The sequence below is a fragment of the Nansenia antarctica genome (genome assembly GCF_963989245.1).
Source record: "Nansenia antarctica genome assembly, chromosome: 1".
In the NCBI taxonomy this organism is placed as follows: Eukaryota; Metazoa; Chordata; class Actinopteri; order Argentiniformes; family Microstomatidae; genus Nansenia; species Nansenia antarctica.
The window spans coordinates 14556489-14569500 of NC_137674.1; the positions used below are offsets into that span (position 1 = coordinate 14556489).

The window sequence follows — 13012 nt, forward strand, 5'->3', positions numbered from 1 at the left end:
CCTTCTGATCATCAGTCCAACACACTATCCACTAGGCCACCACTACCCCCATTATTATTATTATTATTATTATTATTATTATTATTATCATCATTATTATTATTATTATTATGCCACTGGCATAAGCATGTTCGTTTGTAAACTGAGGGGTGTGGCTTGTGATAGAAACTACCCAAGAGACATTTGAATTCTGTTGTAATTGCCCCCCTAACTAGCAAAAGGGCCACTACTAAAAACTACTATTGCCCCCAAAACTAGCAAAAGGGCCAATCTGGAATTCCAACAACAACAACAGAGTGGTCTCCCCAACACTTTTTTGGGTAAACAACCAAGGGAGGGATGGGGCTGAAGAAATGTTACCACTCTGAAATTCATAGAGCTATGGATGCAAGGACTGACCATGCCCCTGGCCCGAGTATAGATCACTTTTTGTGACTGATGACTGATGATTAGACGAAGTATTAAGTAGTGTCTTAGGTTTAGGTTTGCACAATTCATTGAGGAGAAAACACCCACAGCTATTGTTGGCCTTGTTTCAGCCCTAATGGCATCATAGTCAAGTGACATTTGCTTGCCCTTTTCTCTTTTGTGACAACTAAATAACATTCTCCAACATTTTCTCCATCTCCATCTCCACCGCTCCCACTCTGAATTTCAACAATAGTATTCAATTAGCCATGTGAGGTTGTCATGACATCAGTAGACACGCGAGAGAGAAAAAAAAATGACTGTCAGTCGTTGAGGACTCAAAGCATGGATCATGCTTTAATCTATTTCAGGGCCAATGTCTGGGAAAACTAGTTGAGGGTAGTTGGATGGAGCTCCAGGGTATGGAGCAGGTAAAATGGCATGCTCACTGATTTCTGAGCAGCATAACCTTGTTAGATCTGTACCTACAGAGCATTTGATTTCATTTTTCTTTAACCACAGTGAACTTTTTTTCCAATGTATTCTTGCGTTGGGTCATCAACAACCAATTTGAATGTTCATGTTGCCGCTGTGATAGGAAGGCAGATTTCAAAAGCATGGGAGACAAAGGAGTTGTTATGGCGACAGAGGCTCAGCTTGTCCCCCTGCCTAATTTGCACTTCAGCGCCAACGGCTCTCCATCCACCCACAGTCCACTCAGGCCTGTTCTGATAGCATACTCACCGTCCTTCACACCCAAATAATTATTAACATCACCCTGTTCTCAGTTTTCAAAAGTGGGAATCAAACCCACCAAGATGAGAGCACACAATTCACCACCAATTTCTCACACAAGTGTCCTCTCATGTCAGCAATTTCCTTATGACTGCAAAGAGGCAGTGGGGTGGCACACCTTTCCCTTATCACATTGGTATTTAATTCAGTCTTTCTTTTTTCTTCTTCTTTTTTTTTTTTTGGTCCTTGACTCCTTTTAAGCTCCAACGTGCAGATTGTCAATCACGTAAATGCAGTGTTAGCCTGGACATTTCTTTTTCTGTGCTGGAAGTGCTGGATTTTTTGGGACCATGCATACACAGTGAGCCTGTCGGGGGTGGGGGTTCTATTAAACATCTACCTATTGAATATCCCACGCAAACCAACCTTCTGGGCCGTACAGTATCAGAGCAGACAGGCAAATATTGTCCCCAAAATATTGTCCCCCAACTTCTTGGAAAATGAGACGAGGATGTGCAATGGAGTGGGTATGAGCAGGCCAAACGGATAATACAGTGTAAAACTGCATTATCAGTCAGTGAAGAGAAGGACACCAGGCATTTTGTCATTTCATTTAGCTTGTGGTTTTAGGGCAGTAGCTGTACTACACTTCCTGCATCAAATCAGACTTTCAGATCAGGGGAAATAACCACAAAGAACTTCACATCAACGTCAATATATATCAGATTGAATTCAAGTTAAACTAAGGAGACCAAACATGTGCCTTGTCAACTGTCAGATAGCCTATTCTATAAGCAGATCATAAAATGAAACCTCCGCAATCGGAACGGTAATGCCAACAAGTGGGATCACTGTTTTATTCAGCTGTGTGCCATGGTTAACAGGAGACTTCTCTGTCATCTCTATCATCGGTTAAACAACCATTCATTTGACACCATACTAGCCTTGTTTGACACCGAGCCCCAGAGCACATAGGCAATTGTCTTCGGTGAGTAGCCAAGTCCCAATGGACAGTCGTTGACACACCATCGTAGCTCTGAGGCTTTCCATAGAGTCACATGTGGACGGGTTCCTCACAGTATCGACATTTTTTGAGAAGCTGGGGAAAATGTTGACGCTGGGCAGCAAATAAATAAATAAATAACGGGAGGTAATTTGCGCTCTAATGATCGGCACTGTCCATAGCATCAGACGAAAGCATTCTGAACAGAAATGGCAGGAAGTTGGTAATGTGGCCGCGGTAAGGTCTGTCATGCACAATGCCGGCCCGTCGATTCGGGGCCCCTCCGAGATGAATTGATTGCAAATTCGACGATTATAACAAATCACCTAAGAAACCACACTAGTGCTTGTGTCTTTAATCTGTTCGCGTCTTGCAGACAGACATCACGCTATGGAATTGGAGATGGACACTTATTTGCCACACCTAGGAGGAAAAGGCTGGTGTTTGTCAAACACACTTTATGGTCAATTAGTTCACTCTTAACATTGAGGTCATAGTCACCCTTTGGCGATATCAGACGTAAGATATCTTTAACAGGATTTTGAGATAGTTAATGCACACTACAGGATGCATTGAGACATTGAATGGCTTCACCGTCAAAATGGAACAAAACAAAATGCAGATTTTCTTTCCATCCTTTCTATACAAAGCATGTCAAAACTCAAGAGTAGTAGTCCATTATAGTTTAGCCACACCAACACACGTGTCGGTCAGTCGCTCCTTAGGTCACAGGGAGGCTCTATGACCTGCAGAGTAGCCTATAGGAAGATGATGTTATGCCCGGGTTAGAGTGCAGCACAACTCTCCTTGCAGGGCAGAATGATCGGGGGCAGGTGAAGCGAGAGAGAGACATGTCTGTTGACTGCCTTTCAGGATGGATTAAAGACACACAGATGCACACACGCGCTTGAGTGGAACATCAAACAGCAGAGGTTGGAGAGGTGCGTCAGAGCAGCTCTGATCAACCTGACGGACACAGGGTGTGTCTGCCCCCCTCCCCAAACCAGTGGCTGGTGATGCTGAAGGCCACCCTGCAGAGATGGAGCACGCGCTCGCGTGTGTGTTATGTTTCATTTTGTTTGGACATTGGCACAAATAAGAATCAGAAAGTGTCATTAAACTAAATAATGGAGCGACGGCATTTTAACTTCTTAAAAAATAAAACAAGCAAGCAAGAACAAGAGTAACAAAAAAAGACATCAAGAAAGAAAACAGAAACTAGCCCTTTTGATCACAGGGACACCCAATGAGTGACAGACAGTAGCCCTGTCTTTGGCACATCTGTCCGTAGGCAGCTGCTCTGATGAGGGCGGTGTTGACACACTGCACTACGCCTCACTGTGCAGCGCAGACCCAGTGGAGGAGAAGCCCAGTAGGCTGAAGAGTGATTATAGAGTAAAAACGCACAGAGACCGCTCCTAACACTCCAGAACCTTCTACCATGACAACAGGGATAGCCACAGGTTTTTCCTCTCTCTGAATGAAGTCCAGCCTGCATCATTCCCATAACCTCCAGCTATAATGGAGAGAGACGGGGGGAGGGGGAGAGAGAGAGATATCAGATATAGAAACACACAGAGAGAGATATCAGTGGTGGGAAGGGGTTGTTCTGTCGTGACCTAATCACTGGGGTAAGGGGTTCCATGGACAGAGTGGTGAGGCCCCTACTGTGTGGGAAAAGAGGTTTGTCTCGGCCACACACACAGCAAGTCTGCAGCTGCTTCCACATATGATGTGTATTTTGTTTGTATTAGCCTAGCCACCCACCATCCCCCTCAGCGAAGGACACAAATACATGTTTTAGGTATTATATGTTATATATTTACATTTATTCTTCTTTTTTTTTTACACGTTATAAAAAAAAATCACATGGTAATGTCAGTCCTTTATCAGGGTATATACAGGAATCTTGAGGTTAATTTCAATACCTTTCTAAGACTTTTTAAAGACCTTGTCAATATTTTTCCAGACCTCACCGCCACTTGGAGCTGTAACCGTTTACCTCAGTGACACCTTTAACTTAACAGCTTTAGTTTGCAATAGACTAGACCACTATCATACAACACAATTTCCGGTTCATCTTTGTTTTTTCATAAAACTAATAAATTCACGAACTTTTACTAAATGTTTTTAGGACTCAAACTCTCTGGACAGTCTAATTCAGAAAAATACCTACAAAATTCAAGACCTCATAAAATCGTGATAAGACTTTTTAATACTTATTAAGGGTCTTGATTTTCCCAAAAGTGATTTATCAACTTTTAATACTTTTCAAGACACCGCGGATACCCTGTTTATGATATATTTGGTATTATTTCTACTGTCCAAGCCCAGATCATTTTAACTGATTTTCAGGGGTTTTTTCACCCCATCAGCTGCGCTCAGGCCATCCCACCTCTCTTGGTATACCACCCTCTCTTGGTTTCCTTGTGCCAAATATTTGTCACTTGTGCTGTGTGTGCACATTGTTCCTGAAACATTGTTATTGTAGAGCTTGCACAGATTTGAAGATAGAATCTTTTTTCTAAGAGTATAATTATATAGATTATTGATTGCCCATCGTGTTCAAAATCACACAATAATGTTTTATGTACGGTTGTTTTAAGACGAACATTGTTTTTTGACAGCCATTTCTGAACCTTAGACCCAAGGTCAGACACAAGTGGGCAATACCAAAACAGATGATCTATTGCTTCGGTTTCTCACAACAGAATCTGCATAATGGCAAATTTAGTGGTCAATGCTTTGATATTAAGAATTTCACATTTAATTATGTCTGGTTTACCATTCCAAATGTACCATTTCGTATCATTTGAAGAACGAGTCATTTGGTCAATGGTTGTGCCATTTGTAAATATGTGAGCTGAGATATGATGATATGGCCTTATGATAAGGGCTAAACTCACATGCTGCGTCAACATTACCTTACCTCAGCAGCGCGTCTAATTTAGGAGCCCATGTTAACGGGTTAGAGCAGCCACACACCCAGCGTCACGCTGACGCCTACTGTTTTTAAATATAAATCACCACTTTTTCCCCGTGACAGAAGTACATTTTCCAACCCAGTCCCTTTTCCATGCAACTTCATATCAATATTTTTTATTATTTATGGGACAGACCACATACACTGCAGTGCTTTTGGACAGTTGGACATCCTTTGTCCCAGATAACACACAATAATACCGCTTATGGTTAATTAGAAATAGCTTTGACTAATAAGCAACCGCTTACCGCCTGTCTCCAAAAATAGACAAGCGCCTCCGGTTATGTTTACATTGTGCAGTTGATGACGCAATCGACTTTCATAGCGTATCAATAAAGATCAATAAAGATTGCGCACACATTCAATAGACATTAAGACAAACACACATATACACCCCCCACACCTCACCCTGCAATCAGGCTGTCAGGAGGCATCAGCATTCAAGGGCAGATGATGGAATCAGTGGGGCAGATGTGCAAACACGCCTGGTAGAGCAACCTCCACCACAGACCCTGTATCAGTAATGAAACACACCCTCACGCTGTAATGGAAAAGAACTAAATTTACCCCTGGCCTCCACGCAGGTGTGTGTGTCTCTCTCTCTCTCACATGCACGCACGCACGCGCACACACACACACACACACACACACACACACACACACACACACACACACACACACACACACACACACACACGCTCACACACACACTCACTCACTCACTCACTCTCACACACACACAGTTCTGGGCAGAATACGTGACGGTCGGGAGGGAGTGTGAGAGTAGGGCATCCCTCTCAGACTTTACGGGAAACACTTCCAAAACAATCAATGTCATGAGAGGAAATCAGACAATGTTAAATTCTCTCATGGCCAAAAACATCAGTTAAAGACATCGGCCTACTGTAGCTCACGCCAACCAGTGACAATTAAACCAGTACAATTAAAATGCTCCACCAATATCACAAAATGCGAATAATTACTGATAACACTAAGTAAATATTAAGCACGGGGGTAACAATAGGATCTTCATCAGCTGGCTTTACCTCACTCTCCATGTAAAAGCAGTATCGTGAATGACTATTGTGTGAGACCCATTTGGTCAAACAGTTGCCCCCAGCTGCACACTGAAGATTTCACACGTCCACTGAAAAGCAGTGTTTATAGCCTGCATGCTCTGACCATTTCTCCTAGAGACAAAAAACAAGCATTATGCGACACCGAGACAACCAATTCTAAAGGATGGAAGGGTCCTCTCATCTTCGGCAATTATGCTCAGAGGAAAAACAGCAAAAGATAAATGCGAAGGGAGAAAGGGAGAGAGAGGCAGAGTGACCTTTTCCAGGTGGTATTGCCTTTAATCCTCAGCGGGGAGTCCTGCTGTGGCCACGGGCTGGAAGGAGTAGATAAAACCCAAATGCCACCTTGTATCTACATCTCCACATGTATTATGTTAATGGTGATAGCTACAGTAGCATTATGTTAATGGTGAGAGCTACAGTAGCATTATGTTAATGGAGAGCTACAGTAGCATTATGCTAATAGAGAGCTACAGTAGCATTATGTTAATAGAGAGCTACAGTAGCATTATGCTAATGGTGAGAGCTACAGTAGCATTATGTTAATGGTGAGAGCTACAGTAGCATTATGTTAATGGTGAGAGCTACAGTAGCATTATGTTAATGGAGAGCTACAGTAGCATTATGCTAATAGAGAGCTACAGTAGCATTATGTTAATAGAGAGCTACAGTAGCATTATGCTAATAGAGAGCTACAGTAGCATTATGTTAATGGTGATAGCTACAGTAGCATTATGTTAATGGTGAGAGCTACAGTAGCATTATGTTAATGGAGAGCTACAGTAGCATTATGCTAATAGAGAGCTACAGTAGCATTATGTTAATGGTGATAGCTACAGTAGCATTATGTTAATGGTGAGAGCTACAGTAGCATTATGTTAATGGAGAGCTACAGTAGCATTATGCTAATAGAGAGCTACAGTAGCATTATGTTAATAGAGAGCTACAGTAGCATTATGCTAATGGTGAGAGCTACAGTAGCATTATGTTAATGGTGAGAGCTACAGTAGCATTATGTTAATGGTGAGAGCTACAGTAGCATTATGTTAATGGAGAGCTACAGTAGCATTATGCTAATAGAGAGCTACAGTAGCATTATGTTAATAGAGAGCTACAGTAGCATTATGCTAATGGAGAGCTACAGTAGCATTATGTTAATGGAGAGCTACAGTAGCATTATGCTAATAGAGAGCTACAGTAGCATTATGCTAATAGAGAGCTACAGTAGCATTATGCTAATAGAGAGCTACAGTAGCATTATGTTAATAGAGAGCTACAGTAGCATTATGTTAATGGAGAGCTACAGTAGCATTATGCTAATAGAGAGCTACAGTAGCATTATGCAAATAGAGAGAGCTACAGTAGCATTATGCTAATAGAGAGCTACAGTAGCATTATGCTAATAGAAAGCTACAGTAGCATTATGCTAATAGAGAGCTACAGTAGCATTATGTTAATAGAGAGCTACAGTAGCATTATGTTAATAGAGAGCTACAGTAGCATTATGCTAATAGAGAGAGCTACAGTAGCATTATGCTAATAGAGAGAGCTACAGTAGCATTATGCTAATAGAGAGAGCTACAGTAGCATTATGCTAATAGAGAGAGCTACAGTAGCATTATGCTAATAGAGAGAGCTACAGTAGCATTATGCTAATAGAGAGCTACAGTAGCATTATGCTAATAGAGAACTACAGTAGCATTATGCTAATAGAGAGAGCTACAGTAGCATTATGCTAATAGAGAGAGCTACAGTAGCATTATGTTAATAGAGAGCTACAGTAGCATTATGCTAATAGAGAGCTACAGTAGCATTATGTTAATAGAGAGCTACAGTAGCATTATGCTAATAGAGAGCTACAGTAGCATTATGCTAATAGAGGGAGCTACAGTAGCATTATGCTAATAGAGAGAGCTACAGTAGCATTATGTTAATAGAGAGCTACAGTAGCATTATGCTAATGGAGAGCTACAGTAGCATTATGTTAATAGAGAGCTACAGTAGCATTATGCTAATGGAGAGCTACAGTAGCATTATGCTAATGGAGAGCTACATATTGGCCACCTGCCGTTGAGGAGGTGTACATGGGGAGAAGTGATGAGGAACACGCGGTCCAGTAACACGACCTCACTGTGTGTCTAAATGTTCCCACCCTTCTTGAACAGCCTGACTGAATCGATGAGGGTTAAATAAGAATGAATGTACGGTCAATGCGATACTGTACATAGAATTAACAGACACACACAGATGCATCATTTATAGATGCTTACAAAGTGTACACAGCAATGTTTGAAATGTGGTTCCTCGGGCTCATCAGGTTCACAGCTGACACGATGTCTTGATGTCTTGATATCTGATCTTGACTTACTATCCAGGTACAGAGCAAAAGCACACATTTAGGTCAAAGCATGACATCCAGAAACACCTTACTATTGAGTAACACGTTGAACCAATTCATGTTGATTTTGGAAAGCTGAAAGACTTTTTGAGGTGAGGAGTGACATCTTTAGACTCCCCTTAGGCTATTTCTTTAAGTCAATAGCAAACACGGACCAGGACCAGTAAGAGAGCAGGAAAGATCATCACTGATCCTTAGCACCCCGGTCACCACCTCTTCCAAAGACTTCCATCTGGAAAAAGGTTCCAGTATCAAGACCAAAACCTTGCGCCACCTGAACAGTTTCTTCCCCATTGCCTCACAAACAAGCCCCCCCTGCCTCTCACTGACTTTGGGACTTCCACTCCCCCCTGTCACACACACACACACACACACACACACACATACACACACACACACACACACACACACAATGTGACAATGTAATGTTTATTCTATTTTACAGTCTACATACTGTAATTCTTATTCTATTGCTCTTTTTGTCATTGTTTTTAAAAAAGATTTTGGTTTATAGATTGTTGTTTTTTATGTCCTACGCACCAACCTCATCAAGTCAATTTCCTGTATGTGCAAAGATACTTGGCAATAAAAAGAATTCAGAATCTGATGGAGCAAATGTTATAGTGTCATCGCCACCTGCTGGACAAGTTACAAACTACACTGTCAAAATCAACACTCGGTATCAAATCATCGTTCTGGGAAATTACATCTTGAGTGACACTCAAATAAACTTTGGGCCATGGCAAATGTCATTCGAGGCAAAGCAATAGAGGTGGTGTCGGGATCTGTGAGTGTTAGAGGTGACGTAGGGATCTGTGAGTGTTAGAGGAGGCGTAGGGATCTGTGAGTGTTAGAGGAGGTGTGGAGATCTGTGAGTGTTAGAGGAGGTGTGGAGATCTGTGAGTGTTAGAGGTGGCGTAGGGATATGTGAGTGTTAGAGGAGGTGTAGGGATCTGTGAGTGTTAGAGGTGGCGTAGGGATCGGTGAGTGTTAGAGGTGGTGTAGGGATCTGTGAGTGTTAGAGGTGGCGTAGGGATCTGTGAGTGTTAGAGGAGGTGTAGGGATCTGTGAGTGTTAGAGGTGGCGTAGGGATCTGTGAGTGTTAGAGGAGGTGTAGGGATCTGTGAGTGTTAGAGGTGGCGTAGGGATCTGTGAGTGTTAGAGGAGGTGTAGGGATCTGTGAGTGTTAGAGGTGGCGTAGGGATCTGTGAGTGTTAGAGGTGGCGTAGGGATCTGTGAGTGTTAGAGGTGGCGTAGGGATCTGTGAGTGTTAGAGGAGGCGTAGGGATCTGTGAGTGTTAGAGGAGGCGTAGGGATCTGTGAGTGTTAGAGGTAGCGTCGGGATCTGTGAGTGTTAGAGGTGGCGTAGGGATCTGTGAGTGTTAGAGGTGGCGTAGAGATCTGTGAGTGTTAGAGGAGGCGTAGGGATCTGTGAGTGTTAGAGGAGGTGTAGGGATCTGTGAGTGTTAGAGGAGGTGTAGGGATCTGTGAGTGTTAGAGGTGGCGTAGGGATCTGTGAGTGTTAGAGGTGGCGTAGGGATCTGTGAGTGTTGGAGTCAGTAATTAGACTTGACATTTCATTCTCAGATGGTCGTTACACACTTCCGAACAACCCTGAGGTGATAATGTTAGTATCTCTAAACTGTGGCAATTAGAAAAGGTTTGCTCTGAACCTGAGTATGACGCTTCTTCTCTGATGTGAAGACATGATCTCTATAATATTAGATTATTATGCATGCACAAAGCAAATTCATGTGTAACACATGTAATACTGCCATTATAAGGACAAAAACCGTTGCATTGTGACAATGAATCAAATATTGAGCCAAAATCATAATCTAATCCTCAATACAATATAGACTGATACAACACTGTTTATTTATGTTACTTATGCCACCCCTAATGATCAGACCTAGGAGATAGGAACATGGATGATCAAACATCAGCCCCTCGGCTCGTTGTCCCAACAAATAAACGTTCTGCTCAGGTGGTCTTTAAGGAAATTGACCAGTGTTGTTTTACATATTGGAGGGGGGGGGCAGGAAACAGCGCCTCACCGCTTTGATGGAGCTGCGCGTCTTCTCTTTCCACTCATGACTGCTCAGCTCAAATGTGCAGTGGACGTAGGTCTCTCTTTCATAGGAACCCAAGATAAAAAGCCTGAGAGACAACAGAAAGAGATACACACAACATACAGTATTACAAACAGTCAACCCCTGTTCATTCTTTCTGTATCCTTTTGTCCGTACAGTTATGAAATTAAAAGTTAAAGATCAGGCAAGGCACACTGTTTTTGAATACATTTTAGATTTTCAGTAGATTTTTTTTTAGCTGCACTACTTGTAAGGACAATGTTAACTGGCTTGACGGAGGTGCGCCCTCTGCTGCCACTGCTGAGGAACTGCATGTTTTACTCACTTGAATGAGAAAGACAGGGAGTGGAACAACTGTCTTGAGAAGGGCTGTTAGCCAAAACAATTTGCCATTACTTACAGTGCCTTGTCCATACACTCCTTTCTGGTTAAGGAACCAAATGTGATTTTTGTTATTTGGTTGAACTATCCCTTTAAATAGTTTGACAGCTGGGACTGTGTTTTGAAATGTTATTCATAGTTAACAGTGATACGAGAGAGTATCAACACATACCTGAGCCATACAGGCTACTGGGATACTGACACACACACTGCTGTCCATAAGTATAGGAAAGAGGGGGAAAAAAATCTTCTTTTAACTTTACACTCCAACAGATTGGATTCGAAACTACTATGGGGTCAAAGTCGAGCAAAGTTATCAACTTGAATGACATTCATTGAAAGGTTTTTCAGATTGGTTTCACCCTTTAGAAAGTACCCATTGACCCCACCAGACCCATTAACCCCACCAGACCCATTAACCCCGTCCCCACCAGACGCTATTCTCTGATGCTCTGCCAGGTCTGTACTGCAGCCATCTTAGGTTGTTAGTTCTGAGGTGTTTTTGCTTTTTAAGTTCCCTCTTTCAGCAAATGAAAAGCATGTTTAAACTTTGCCATGGGCATCAGCTAATGGGGATACTTTTAATACATATATCAATAGCCAGAAACACCTGTCAAGCCAATTGTCCAATACTACTGATTTCATGAAATAGGGGGACTATGTATAAAAAGGTTGTAATTTCTAAATGGAGAAACCAATCTGAAAAAATAAAACTTTAAATTAAAGCTGAGAATATGCACTTAATTTCCTGTTGGAAATTAACTGTTGGAGTAGAGAGCTAAAAGATTAAATGCTTCCTCTTTCCAATATTTATGGGGGGCACTGCATAAACACTGATTGTGCAGGCTAGTACTGCCCCCTTGTGTGCTAGTGACAACATTACACAAGGAGGAGACGTGCCTTACCAACAGGGTTAGGCCTGATTATTTTCAAATGCAAACATTATATTAGTATTTAATATGTTCTTAAAGGGGCAATATATTAAGGGAATGAAGGGAACAAGTATGTTGTCACAAGGAAAACACAGGAATAAAGATCCAGAATTTATAATATCCATATCTGATGAATTCATGGATTAATCAACTAATAGGAAAAAGAATCAACTAATTGTTTTAATACTCTTACCTCATCTATGTAAGGTTTAATTACTGTAAGCAACAAGCTGAACAAGATTAAGTCAATGAAATGTCTCCACCTGCTGGAAGACATTGTAATACATGTTGTATTTTACCAACATATTCCACATGAAATTCCATACTTGACAGAGTGGATGAAATCTCTTTAACAAACAAACAAACAACAACAACAACAACAACAAAGGTTACTTTGACACATACATCTTCTGTTTTGTCCAGTGTCTTAAAATGTGCACTTCCCTTGGCATGAGCTTAAACTAAAATACTCTTGAATACTACCTACATATGAGTAAATCATGTTGAATGCTTGATGGGTTAGAGCATCCTCATAAACGGAGTTTACAGTTGAAAAGACACACTTAGTAGGCAGTTTAAAGCTGATCCTGTTCCTATTTATTATTTACAAGATATTCATCTAAACTCATCTGGTTCACAGCTAAATTCTGGTCTTGGTAGGACAAGTCTCTGAACATCAATTGTTTTTCCTCCTTGTTTACTATATTATATATAGCCTACTTGACAACTAGGGTCCTGTCGGAGGTTGCCTGTCTGTGTGTGTGTGTGTGTGTGTGTGTGTGTGTGTGTGTCTGCATATGTGTGTGTGTGTGTTCCTGTCCTCAAGTGGCTGGTGGTCATTCTCAGACAGGGCTGGCTGCTCAAGTGATGTAAAAGGGTATCCATTTGCACAGGGTTGTGCCAGGTCTTTAGGCCTGCCTTATAATGGGCAGCCAGGGATGGTGCATTATTAATAAGGAGCCTGCTCTGAAAAGGCCCCCTGCCCCCCCCCCCGGTCCTG

At 41.8% G+C, this 13012-nt stretch overlaps 1 protein-coding gene across 1 annotated transcript in view; it reads right to left on the bottom strand.

Moving 5' to 3' along the window:
- The window catches only part of pdzd8 (PDZ domain containing 8), a gene marked incomplete at both ends in the record, with an annotated part of 45098 nt that overhangs the window by 11066 nt on the left and 21020 nt on the right, over nt 1-13012 (bottom strand). Inside the window, one exon of the mRNA XM_080545963.1 lies at nt 10664-10766. Within this exon, the coding sequence (XP_080402089.1) occupies nt 10664-10766 (103 nt within the window). The remainder of the gene's footprint in view (nt 1-10663; nt 10767-13012) is intronic.